Source organism: Pleurodeles waltl, chromosome 12 (genome assembly GCF_031143425.1).
Source record: "Pleurodeles waltl isolate 20211129_DDA chromosome 12, aPleWal1.hap1.20221129, whole genome shotgun sequence".
NCBI classification, from domain to species: Eukaryota; Metazoa; Chordata; class Amphibia; order Caudata; family Salamandridae; genus Pleurodeles; species Pleurodeles waltl.
In genome coordinates, this window is record NC_090451.1 from 511,412,591 (window position 1) to 511,426,309 (window position 13,719).

Genomic DNA, 13,719 nt, shown 5'->3' on the forward strand with positions numbered 1-13,719 from the left:
GGGAAAAAAAGTAATTGGAGGGAAAGCAAACTTGTAAACACTCAACAGATTTTCTCATGAGCAAATCTACACATGCATTTTTGCTTGTGCCAAATACAGTTAATAAATATTTTCTAGGAGTCCTATTTTATGGTCTACGTCTGTAAATTCTTGTGAATTCATGAAATATGCAAATCTGCACCAATGCAAAGACATATACCATGGATGCACTTTTGTGACTCTCTTTAACAATTGGGCTCCCACTTACGTCTAGCGTTAACCAAGACCTTTTGTTTTTAATTAGAATTCTATCTCTCTCTCTCTATCCATCTATCGACTGGCTTCAAAGACCCTGATGCCTTTGATATGCAACACCGGCTTCCCTCAGACCTGGGAGAGGCAACCCCCTGCCCGAGGCCCATTTGGAAACAGGAAATTAGATAGCCAGGGGAAGTAGTACACTAGCAGGCTAGTCACACCCCTAGGATGGGCTACCTGAAGTGAACACAAAAAGTGAATTAGAAACTCTGGGAAGGGTGATGTCCACTCTCCACAGGAAGTGGTCATCTAGTGGACGTAATGACTGCAAGGGTGAGCAGCCCATTGGCTACTACTTTTCAATCTCTTTAACACCCATACATTGAGTATTTAGGTGGCCCCCTGACACCTGATTGAGGAGAACATTTTCGTTGAGATCGTGATGATTTAGAAACAGAACTAGAGGTCCGTAGACCAGTGAGTCAAAGATAAGTGAGTTGCAAAAAATAACCCCCAAGAATTTTACTAACTTAAGTGAAGATAGCAGAGGACTGCAGGTCTCCGGCCACCATAGCTCGGATCACATCGTGTGCTGAGCTCCGAAAACTAGGTTCTCCATTTTTTAAGCATTCAATTAAAAAAAGTTACCCTTCATCCAAACGCTTCATCCAAACTGTTTAAAAGTATCTGCTACCAGCTCCAGATGATCCGATATGGAAACAATAATTTGAGTATCATCTGCATAGGATAACACTTGGAAACCGAACGTGCACACCAACTCTGCAAGGACGAGACATACAAATTGAAAAGAATGGGACTGAAGGAGGACTCTGCGGGACCCCACAGGGAAAATTAAAAGCTTCTGCTATAAAATCTCCACAGCTAACTATATGGACCCTATTTGGAAGGAAACAGCTGAGAAGGTCCAAAGCAGTGGCCCTCACCCCCACGTGATGGAGTTGTTGGATCAAGCAAGAGGGTGATACAGTATCAAATACTGCCAAAAGATCCATGATCACCACACCAAAATAGCGGCACCACTCTGGTCAACCTGGCAGCGAATGGAATCTTCTGCAGTAACAAGTGCAGACTCCATACTGTGGCTACTTCTGAAACCATTCTGAGATGGATCCAGGAGATCGTGAGTGGTAATGGATGTAACCAGCTCCTGGTTGATATAGGTTTCCAACATTTTTGCAGGACTGGACAACAGTGAAATGAGGCACAGGTTTTTGAGGTCCTGTGGGTCCCCATTTGGTTTCTTTTGCAGGGAAATGATAATAGCTTCCTTCTAAAGACTGAGATACACTCCTGTTTCTAATATCAGGTAAAAAACTTTCTGCATAAAAGCTGCAATCTGATCAGGAGCAAGTTGCAGAATTCTGGGAGGACAAGGATCATCCTGCGAGCCCAGCTTCATATTCATTAGATAGATTTTGACTTGTAGAGAAGAGACCGGTGGAAATGCAGTCAAGACTGGTCAGCAAAAACTTTTCAAGGGACAGGCCTAGCTTCATAAATGCTGAAATCTGAATAAATCTTAAGGATTAAAGGAAATAAACTGCAACTTTATCACAAGAACTTTGAGAGTTCTCCTCACGCTGTTGGACAGCATGATTAAAGAGCTCCTTCACCACCTTTAAAAGTTCATGTGGGGAATTACTTGAAGATCTGATTTTATTAACATAGAAAGAGGATTTGGCTAATCCACCAGTGTGCTTGTAAATAAGTAATAACCCTTCATGCTTTTCTTTAACTGTTGATGACAGATTCACCCTCCATTTACGCTCTTTTCTCCGACACTGTGGTGTGAGGTCTTTGAGTCTGCCTAAGTACCAAGCAGCAGACACTTTCATTCTAGTGCAAACCTCAGCTTTCAATGGAGCAACTTTATCTATTATGGACTTACCCCATTCTGCTAAGTTTTCTGAAGTGAGATCCTGCATATGGTTATTCCCCAAAAAGGAGTTTTTTGAGGGCGATATCCATGTCATCTGGTGCAGTTTTACTCCAGTTTCCATATGATCCTGATTTCCGCTGCACCTGCGCCACCCTCACCTGCACTGCAATTCTAAATGTCACCGACAACGATCAGCCCCACTTAAAGGGAGAATATCCCCAACAACCAAGACTATCCAACGTATGCCCATCAATATGAGTGGGAGATTTAACCATCTGGGTAAATCCGAAGTTTGTCATTAGGTGATAGGCGTTTAATTCCTTTCAAGAATTATCTTCGAAATAAAAATAAAAATTGCTCAGTGTCGTAAAGTTAGATTCGACGATAAAAGGTTCCAAAACTCTCGCAAAAAAATGAGATCGAGAGCCAGGAAGGTGGCAGATTAAGAGGCCAGAGAAAGTGTTTTCCGTGCTGGGTTTTATTCTGAACCGCGCCACCTAACAGGCGTCTTGTGGGCCAAGGCTCACTGGTTCTAGGGTACAGTTAATCGAGTTCTTACATATTGTGGCTAACCCGCCACACCTAAGGATGGGACAGTCAGGCCTAGAAATAACATACCCTGGAGAGACCGCTGCCACAAAATCTGACCCGGAGTCCTCTTTAGTCCAAGTTCCTGTAATGAACAAACATTCTACACACAAGGATTGAATCAAATGGTAGACTTCCAAATTGTGTTTGATAAAGGAATTAGCATGAATAAATACACATGTAATTTCCTTCTGTATGTCCAATCCCCGCTCAGTGACCTCCACCCCCTCTATCACAGTGGACGCAGGCACTCCCAGATCATTAGTCAAATTAGTATGCAAGGTACAATTAGAGCACCCCTCAACCGTTTTATATTTTAAGTTGAGGATACTACGCCCTTTCATTCTTACTGAGATGAAACTCAAGTAACTCCAACCGAGAGTACTGTGCACTATCTTTGAGGATAAGGTGAAAACCGGCAGCATTCCCAGCCCCTGGCGCCATCCAGACACGGGCAAGTGAAGACGGACTTGTCTTGTTTGCGCCATTGGCGCATCTACTGCACGCGTCTGCTGCGTGTCCGTGCATCAGCGGGTTATTTATGGCTGATTGGGCACATCACCGGGAATCAGCAAGTAGAATGCTTGACCCTGCTCCAATACGAACAGGCCTCCACTGCATCCCATGGTCTACCATGTCGAACGCTGTGGAGAACTCAATAAAGCCAGAATACAAAGGCATGCCCCTACTCTTGGGATATTTTCTATCAACATTTGCAGAACCGTAATGTTATCAAGAGTACTACAGTTCTTCTGAAAACCCACCTATTCAGCTGGAATTGGATTATTGTGAAATGCCCAATCTTGAAGATGACAAAGTAAACCTTTAGCAAATAATCTGCCTCCTGCATCAAGGGCAATTTGTCTATAACGGGCAGGATAGGCCTTACCCCTTTTTTTCCATACAGGGGCACAATGATATTCCCCTGACAGGAGGATGGAATATCCCTTACAGGAGAATGGGATATCACCTGACAAATTGCAATGCGGGAATAAGAGACATAAAAAAGTAGCCCATAGAGACGACTCCTGAATAATAAGAGCAATGGAAAATTTGTCAGGACTCATAGAACCTGAAGTTCAAACTCCTTTAATAAATCCCTCAATCTCCCCACAAGGCGGCAGAACAAATAACTCAATATCATCTATTTTATATATATTTTAACTCACACCCGGCCTACCTTAGACCAAACCCCAGCTCCTTACCTCACCCCGTAGATCTGCCAGCTTTTTGTCCATGTTCGAGCGCGCCCCCAGCTCATCTTCAAGGTCTTCTGAGATCCGGCCTAGCTCATCCTGGTGGAGGTCCTTCAGTATGTTCAACTACAAACAGAAAGAAACTAAGAGGCATAAATAGAAGAAAGAGTGGGAAAAGACAAATAAAAAATAGACATCAAGACAGATGGACAACCAAAAACAGCAGCAGGAGAAAAAAATGCGAAGAAACAATAGACTCAGCGGCATGAATAAAAGGATGTTATTAGTGAGAGGGAGAAATTGTACGAGACTGAGAAAAACATAGGAGGAAGAAACCAACACAAGTTGTGGCAGTGCATCTGAATTGGTTTGTTCTTTTTAAACACAAAAGAGCTAGTTTTGTATTTGTCTTTACAAGTAAGCAAGTCAGAAGTTGTGTCTTTTCAGGAATGGGCATACATATTGGTATTTTATATGAACTGTTTGGCAAATTGTGTTCTTTTTAGGGTCGAGTCTGCGAGTGCATGCGCTTGCACATGTGTCTCACATGTGAGTCACTGTTGTATTTAGTAAAGGGCTTGGAGCACGCCTGTCGCTTACCATTTGTTGTTTTGTGTGGCACTCTTCTATATAGCCTCGTAATTCGTCAAGGCATGTTTGGCATAATTTCTGTTCCGCGATGTGGAGAAGGGATCAAGCACTAATTAATTTCAACTTAATTAGTGCCCGTCTGCTGCTCCCAACATAATTGAGGTACTGCTTTGTTCAAACTTCAAGAGCCCTGCAAACAGAAGGCTTGAACTGGCAAAAACGTACCCAGCAGAACAAACAAAATTGCAAAGTTTCATTTTTTAAAGCTACCTTAATTTTATTTTAAGTCGTCTTTTCTCAGTTTCGACTCATGTTTTTTTTTTTTTTTTTGCTTGTGGGCGCTGTTGTCAAAGGATGACAATTAACTTGTTTGAAATATGAGAGACCTATTCCAGTGCAAATGCTTGTTATGTTCGTGGTTACTAACAACTGTTCCTCGTTTTAAGTGTCTTCCACATTCACTATTTGACAGTGTACCTGTAGAAGCAACAAATCCTCAAATATTGATCAACAATGAAATATTTCAATCATCTAAGTGTGCTTTGGTTTCTCATTTTCGAAATTATAAAAACTAAAGCTTGCCAGGCACTATAATGGTTTGGCTTGCTGACATTTCTAAGATGGGAGTATGCCAAAGGCAAACATTTTGAATACATCTGTGTTGAAGAAACATTATTACTTTTCAGAAAATGTCTGTTACCCAGCATGAGGTCTTCTCAAGATAATCATGCTTTTAGGTAGGCAATAAAAAGAATGAACCTTCTTCCAGTGGGGTTACTCAGGAAAGATCAACAAACTTGCACATTCGTTCTATGATGCAAATCCAAACAGTCGCACCTGTAGAAGGTATGGACAAATGTCCATGTGGCTGTTCAGGAAACCTCACTGACAGAGGAAGCATGAGTCACACAGTAGCTAGCTAACATCGTGAAGAATTCTGGGGGAGGCAAGAGTTCTTAATGTGAGTGAGCAAACACTTCACTACAAGAAAATGTAAACTGGAAGCAAATTATTAAAATATAAATAATGAAAACAAATCAGACATATTATACACAAAAGAATGTATGCTTGCTAGTAACTTCCTAATTTAGTTTAAGTAGGGAACATTTAGACACAAAGAGAGTCAAAGGCATCTGACTTATGTGAAGTCCCTTTCAATATCTCCAAGGAAACCATTACTGTTTTTATTTTATTTAACAAATCTAGAGACATCATCACTGACACCATGAAGTTTCAGATAAATGTGACGCCTAGGCGTAACAAAACCTGAGTCTGCTAAATAAAGAGCTAGAAAAGCCTTGACTTAAAATCATTAATAAAAGGGTTTGCGACACTTGGGGAAACAACACATTTCTATGCAAATCTAATGATTTTCCTGGTCAAAATATCGAGGAATACAGACACAGAATTGGTATAAACATAAAAGAAAACGTTCCCATTCATAAAATTAAAGGAAGAGTAAAATCAATGGATTGAAAAACATAATGGACACGGGGTGAAAAAAAAAGACATGCTGGCAGAATAAACAAGAATTAAAAACATATATGTTAAAAAAAAGGGGAGAAAGCTTGGAGGTTTGGAGGGAAGGCTGGGGCAAAGAGACAAAAGATGAAGCAAAAGGTGTGGGCCGTGGCCACTATGAGAGGGGAACGATAGGGGTACAAGAGTCATGGTAGTGCAGGGGCACAATATGATATGTGTAGGGGCACAAATCGAGAGGCAGAAAGAAAGCCATGCAGTAAAACAGATCAAAAGAATCCCAAGAAAGAGGCAGAAAAAAAGAAACTGATACTACAGCCAAAAGTCAAAAACTCTTTAACAAGAATAAGCCTGATGGCATTCAAAGTTTTTTTTTTTTTACCAATTTTGCCATGTATGCTTTATTGGCCTTGTGAATGCCATTCACGTTGCCAATTTCAGTAAAACAAGGCTGAAGGAAAGGGTCCATCAGAACCTGTATCACCAGGTTGTTTTTTCTCAAATTCTCACTGATCCATCATCAGGACCCCTGCAGCACCTTTGGAGTGCACCTACTGACTTAAACTGGAGCAGAGGTCTGGTCTTGGAGATGTCTCTTGAAGACAGCGAACAGAAATCTTTGCTTGTGAATCATGAATTATTTACCCTTTAGGCTCCACCTCTATCAGGAGCGAAAGTGTTGACAGAAAAGGCCAACAGCAGCAACTCAAAATTATGAAAAGGCAAATAAATACAAGGCTATGTTCCAAAAACTAAAAAGACATCTTGCTGAAAATAGAGACAAAGACAGCAGCAGACAATGACAGGGATGACTGATAGCAAAGATACAGAGATGGGACGGTTGGAGCAGCTGACTCGTAAAGTAGAATATCCAGTTCAAGACCTGGAATCTGAGAATTGGATATGCAGGAGGCTGAGTTACTGCGTTTTCTCTTTAGTAACAAAGCTCTTAACAATTACACAGCTGATATGACCACATGGTCAAGAATCTTGGGGCAACAATCCAAATGAATACGTCCATTATAAAACATGTTATTCCGGAGTCTTTTAAACACAAGACTTATTGGATAGAGGATAAAGAGGACCCAGTAACTGTGGTCAGGACAACTAAATGGCTAGACTTTCCACTCTGCCCCAGATTGTCAAGGAAGCCAATGGCACGCTCTCGGTGGAAGTCATCAGCCCCCATTTATGTGAAGTGGCCTCTAAATTAGCAGAGCGGTTAAGAAATCGGAGAAAGACAGGACAAAAATCACTATTTTTTGGATGCCAGGTGCGCCACAAAGCTACAGAGACAGGATCTATAAATGATTAAAAAGGACTTAAGTGCATGTGGACTAAGGTCTTGTTATGGCCTCCAAGAATGCAAGCGAAGACAGAAGGAAAGGAGCATGTTTTCATGCAGCTGGCTCCAACAGGAGACATTCTTGAGCTGTACCGGAAATCAGTGGCTGGAAATGATGAGGTGAAATTACCTTATCTTTGCCTATTGGTGATATCACTTATGACTGGAAGTTGATCACTCTGCTTGTTAACGAATAATTAATTACCTGTAGGTGTATTTTTGCAGCTTGAAGAATTTTCTGGACTCACATGCTGTGCATTGTTCCGCCATTTAGTGGTTGGGTCTGGAATATTCCAACTTCTTACTTTCCTTAGTCCTTTCTTTATTTTTTGCAGTTGTTGGGCATTGACAGATCTGCCCATTTGGGGCTTCCTGTGACGTGTGTCACCGCCTCTGGAAGCTCCCAAATTTGATCACTATCTTTGAAATTTTTTATCCCTCTTCTTTTCCATCTTCTTGGTGGAGGTGGGTGGGTCACTTGTGAATCCAGAAAATTCTCCAAACTGCAAAACTACACCAAAAGGTAAGAAACTATTAATTTTGCAGCACAAATCTTTTCTTGATTCACATACTGTGCATAGATTATCTAGCAGTATGTTAGATTTGCGGAGGTTGGGCTGAACGTTTTACATTTGTAAAGAGATGTACTAAAACCTTTTGACCCACCTGAGCTTTTTTGCTTATTTGAACGTCTGTGAAGTCGAGTTTTGTGAATGTGTGCGTATATGACCATGTGGCAGCCATACATATAGCCTGCAATGGTGTGTTCTCTGGAAAGGCAATGGTTACTCCTTTATTCCTTGTTGAGTTTGCCCTGGGGTTTGAGCTTAATTTTTCCCCAGTATTCATGTGGCATATCTGAATAGTCCTGGAGATCCATCTAGCCACTGTACTCTTAGTTACTGGTTCCCCCATATTGTTGTCGGCAAAGGAGACACAGAGCTGTTTCATCTTCCTGCATGATTTTGTTTTTTCTATGTAATACATTATTGCACGTCAAGTGTATGTAGGGCTGTCCCTGCTTGGACTTTTGAGTTTTGGAACAAACTTGGTGTTTGAATAGTTTGGTTTATCTCATAACAATTCTGAATAGTTTGGTGTTCTCATAACAATTCTGTCCTTGTGGATTTGCTTATATGGTTCCTGGATTGTGATTGTAAGAGTCTGTATTTCACTCACTCTCTGCAGCAATGTTATGGCCACCAGAAATGCTATCTTTAGTGTGAGTAACTTTTGTGAGGCCTTGTGCAAGGGCTCAAAGGGGAATCTTCATTAATATAGTTAACACCAGATTAAGGTACCATGCATGTGCAGTGCAATTTTTTTGGCTCCCTTTGGGAACTGTTTTATTACTGGCATTGTGAAAAAAAACATCTCCCTATGCGACTCCTTGTGTAAGCAACTATAGCCGCTAAATGTACTTTTAAGGAGGTATATGTTAATGTGCAGTCTATCAGGTGTGTTAAGTATTTTAGCACCGTTGATTCCTCTGTATTCCCTTTTAAGACACCATAAGGAGTATCGCTTCCATTTAGAGAAACAGCATCTTCTTGTTGTTAGCTTCCTTGCCTCTTAAAGTATTGGCCATTATTTTCTCTGGCAGCTTTTAAGTGGGCATATTCTAGACCCTTAGGAGCCAGGCTGCTGAGCTCAAGTTTTTCTCGGTGAAAACAAATTACCCTCTCTCCATAGATAACAGGTCTTGTTGTACTGGGAGTTTTTGGATGTTCCCCTTTGCCATTTATATTAGTTCTGAGAACCATGTCTTTCTTTCCCATTGGGGAGCAATTAAGAATTTAGTCATTTTGCTTCTTGATCACCCTGTGTAATAGTGGTATGGGGGAAAAGCATATGCAAATGTCCCTGAACACTTTATCAGCATAACATTTTCGAGGGCCTGGAAGTAAGGTTGTCTGGATGCAAAGCTTTGGCATTTTGTGTTCTCTGGTGTTGCAGAAAGATCTATCGTTGGGGTCCCCCACTTCCAAAAGATCCTTTTGAGAACTTTCTGGTTTAGTTCCCATTTGTGTGAGCAAGATGCCTGTCCGCTGAGCTTGTCTGCTTCTTGATTGTCCTTCAGGGAAGGTGGATCACGAATAATGATATTTTCTTTTGTAGGGGCCATTTCCAGGGTTCTTGGGCTTCTGAAATGCTTTTAAGGCTAGGAATAATGTCTTTATTTCTAGAAAGTTGATGTGTTGTAGTGCATCCATTTCTTTCCAAACTCCTCTGACTTTGAGCGAGTTCATGTGTGCTCCTCATTTCAAATGTGAAGCATCTGTTGTCATTGTTACTGGTGGAGCTGGTTTTGAAATTCCAGGCCTTGAGTTATATTTGATCTGTTCCACCACGCTATTTCCTCCCTTATTTTCTGCATGACACGCACTAGATCCTCCCAACTCCTTGTTGCTTCGGATCTTTGTAACCATTCCTGAATTGGCCTCATGTGAAGTCTCACTTAAGGGATTTGGTGAATGCATGATACCATTTTGCCTAGATATCTCCCCACCATCCTCACTGTCAGAGCTTGCCCCTTCTGGTAAAGTTGAGTCTCCGCAATCAATGATTGTTTTCTCTTCTCTTTTGGGAACACCTTCCTCTGGATTGAGTTTACTCTTGCTCAAAGAAATATATTTCCCTACTCTGTTTTTAAGGATTATTGCTCTATGTTTATTGTGAACCCCAGTGAGAATAAGGTTTCTATTACCTTCTGTGTGTCTTTTGGTATTTTTTGTAAGACTTTGCTCTTACTAGCCAGCCGTGTAGGTATGGGTAAACAAGTAAGTCTAGTCTCCTGAGGTGAGCTGCTGCTAGGCACCCGATGAACACCCTTGGTGCTGATTTTATTTCAAATTCCAGAACTTACAGCTGGTAGTGAATTCTGTTTACTACAAAGCTTAGGAATCTTTTGTGTTCCGCATTCATTGAGATGTGCACGTAGGCGTCCTTTAAGTCTATTGTTGCCATGTAATCTCCTTTTTGTAACGGAGGGATCACTTCTTGCAATTTTGTCATCTTTACATTTTGTGCTTTTATAATCTTGTTTATGAACTGGAGGTCTAAAATTGGTTGTAGTGAGCCATATACTTTGGGAATTAGGAAATGAGCTGAGTAGTTTCCTTCGTTTACTTTCTTGTCTGGAACCATTTCTATTGCTACTTTCTCCAACAGTTCCTCTACGTCCTTGATGAGATGTGTTGTTTCTTCATTGGAGTGAATCTTTTTGTTTTTTGTTTTGCTTCTGTTAGAAATTCTATGCACTGACTGAATTGGATTGAGTTTAATGTCCATTTGTCTGATGTTATTTTCCTCCACCCCGAAGGAAATTTTTTATTCTGCCCCATAGAGGTGCTAGATGCAGGTACAGATGTTCCTTGATGGTGCCTCTCCCTGGTGGTGTCTATGAGAGACTTTTTTGATTTGCAGAGTCTCTTTGTGTGAGTAGATCCACCTTTGTGGGGTTGGCCTGTACTCTTGCCTCTTCCACGACGAGGCTGTTGGCTTTGTTGTTGGTACTGCCATCTTTGTTGGGTTGAAGCTGTTTGACTGGTTCCCTAAAAGCTTTGATGGGAAATTCCAGACTGGAAACTTCCTCTCCCTCTGTGTCTGCGTGATGATGCTGTTCACCTGTGCAGTTCTCCACAAAACTGCAACACTCCCATTGATTTTGCAGTTTCATTGTCCTTTTTTAAATAGGTGCAATTTGTCATCAACCGTACTGCTTAACAAATGTTCACCGTTGAAAGGGGTGTTGAGGATGTTGGCCTGCACCCCTAGTTTGAAACCTGAAATTCTTAGCCCGGGAGTGTCTTTTAAGTGTTACTTCTACCATCATTTGGTAGCTAGAAGTATCAGCCACATGCATCCAAAGCGGACTTTAGACACGTGTTGGCGATGCTCTTGTCATTATTCACCAAGTGTTTCACCGTTTAATGAATTTTCATGGGAGGTGTTTCATTAGTTCTCCAATTTCTTCTCAGGGCTGATGTGCATGGCAATTCAGCAGGGCATTTGAATTTGCAATGCACCATTGGTTGGCCTCACGTCATTCAAATTGTCTCCCCAGGAGCTCCATCCTTTTGCTCTCTTTTTCTGTGGGCGGCCCCATAGTTGATGGCACACTGGCCCTTTTCCTCGCAGTTGACAATGATAGAATGTGTGAGAACTGTTCCTTTTATACATGCCATATTTTTTTATAAATGCTTTTACTTTTTCTCTGCCCTTGGAGTCACATCTTGAAAGTTGCAGGCTTTTAGAAGGCTTCTTTCCCTTGGTCCAGGACACTAGGAAGCATGGAAGGAACTGGTTCCTGGTTTGTGTCGGCATTAGGATTTCTATAAGAAAACATGATTGGGGTTTTTCTTCCTCAAGCTGAACCTCATATTTCTCTGCTGCATGTTTAATCACCTGGTTATACATTCCTGTATCATCAGCGGGCGATGGTCTACAGGGTTAACTGTCCACCCCTTCCTCTGGGTAGTCAGTATACAGGACATGCCACTGCTCCAGGTACTCAGCTTCTGATCCCTGATACGATTCAGCCAGTTGTTCTTCCTCTCCCTCATAAAACAGCTCTTCTACCTCCTCTTGGGGTTCTTGAGTAAGGGGAGGCTCCATTACCTTGACCTGTTTCCCCCTGTGATCTTTCGGCATCTACGTCTTCTGTGGTATGCGGAATCCCTTTAGGCTTTTGTTGAAATTCCTCTTATTCTGGATGACAGTGGCCATTTCAGCTTTGAAGAGCCTTCTCTCTTGCTCTATCTCCACCATGTTTTCTTTGGCATCTAGACTTGGTGTCATCCTCTTCGACATCAAAGAGTCATTCAAAGATGTCTTGGTCATCGAGATTTGCTTTGCTTGCGACCAGTATTTTTAATGCTGACGGGTCCTTTCCTCTGCTGCCTTTCGACACTTTGATTTTTTCAAGTCCTTCTATGGAGTCTCCTTTGAGAGATTTGATGGTCTCTTTTTGTCAGGGGATGACTGCGGTTGGTGAGCTCTTCGATGCAGAGGCTTACTTCGATGCCCTTAAGTTCGATTTTTGTGACAAGGAATGTTTTTTTCGAGGTTGATGACTCTCTTACCTCCGGTTTCTTAGTTTTTTTCTTTGCCTGATCTCTGAAGTATACAAGCTTCCCTTTGAGGTTTGACATCCCTCCTTCTGCTTCCTCTGTGACATTGCCTTCCTCTTCATTGGAGACGCCCAGATCCCTTAGGGATGGTGTCGTCTGCTGTCCCTGCATGCTGTGATGGGTATGCCTCTGTCTCTCACTCACCCTCAGTGTCTTTGTTGTGAAGACTGAGCAGGCGTTGCGTCCTCACTTGTGTGGTCCACAGGAAGGTTACATGCTGGGAGCCTGTCCTTCTGGGAGAACTTGTGGTGGCAGTCGCAAAATTGGAAAGAGGTCTTCTCCAATTAGGCCCTTCAGAGAGCCCCCTGAATGGGCATTCTCTAAAAGTCTTTCAAAATTCTTCTCCTCCTCTGAAAAGATTCCTGCCGTACCTCTTCTCAGTGATGGTAACGACTCAGATTGGAATTTTCAATGATTTTCTGGAATTTCTTCCACAAACTTCTTCCTTGCATTGGAACTCCTTAAACAGGCTTCCAGACCCAACAGCGGAAAAAAATAATGTAGATGGTGACAAATGGTGGCAGCTTCGGGTGGAGGCGCTACAGCGTCACAGGAAGCACCAAATGGGCAGATCCATTGACGCCCAACAACAAAAAAAACAAAAAAATAAAGAAAGGGCTAAGGAAAAAGTAAGAAGTTGGAAAATTCCAGACCCAACCACTAGATGTTGGAACAGTGCACAGCATGTGAAGCCAGACAAGATTAATGCTGCAAAACTCCTTCTGACGTTACAAAGAGTGGTGCCGCTGTGTGCTCTGTATTGAGATTTGCGCTATAACAGAGGATCCCCTTTCGCTGGATGTTGTCTTGAAAAGTTGTATTTTAAAATAGCTTAGCTTTTACAGATCCATATGCATGAGGATGACACTACTACATGATATGACTAGGTTTTGTGTTTCAAACTTGTTGCTTCTTTCTATGTCGATGTATTTCAATACATATATTTAGCTCTAATATAATGCATCTATGCAATAGGAACGACAGCAGAGCGGCTCATACTCTAAGACCACAAGGGCTGCCACATTATGTCATGTTAGCAAGGCTCTTTTCAGCCCCACCATAAGGATCACTTGGACATCTTCCAGAAGCCCATGAAGATACAGCAAAAGGGCTAAAATAGTGTTCCCTCCTCAAGAACATTAAGAAAAGGCTTTTCAAAGAAGGTAGTCTGAAACAACGTGTAAGGAAATTTGGAATGAGGAACCCAACAGTCCATTTTGGGACAAGAGATACAGCGTACTGTGTAAAGAA

The 13,719-nt window shown here is 41.8% G+C and overlaps 1 protein-coding gene across 4 annotated transcripts in view; it reads right to left on the reverse strand.

Moving 5' to 3' along the window:
• CCDC102A (coiled-coil domain containing 102A) overlaps positions 1 to 13,719 on the reverse strand; it is a 272,741-nt gene that overhangs the window by 66,165 nt on the left and 192,857 nt on the right. For all 4 annotated transcript variants that reach the window (XM_069217331.1, XM_069217330.1, XM_069217332.1 and 1 more), the window contains one exon: positions 3,931 to 4,047. In XM_069217331.1, the coding sequence (XP_069073432.1) occupies positions 3,931 to 4,047 (117 nt within the window). The remainder of the gene's footprint in view (positions 1 to 3,930; positions 4,048 to 13,719) is intronic.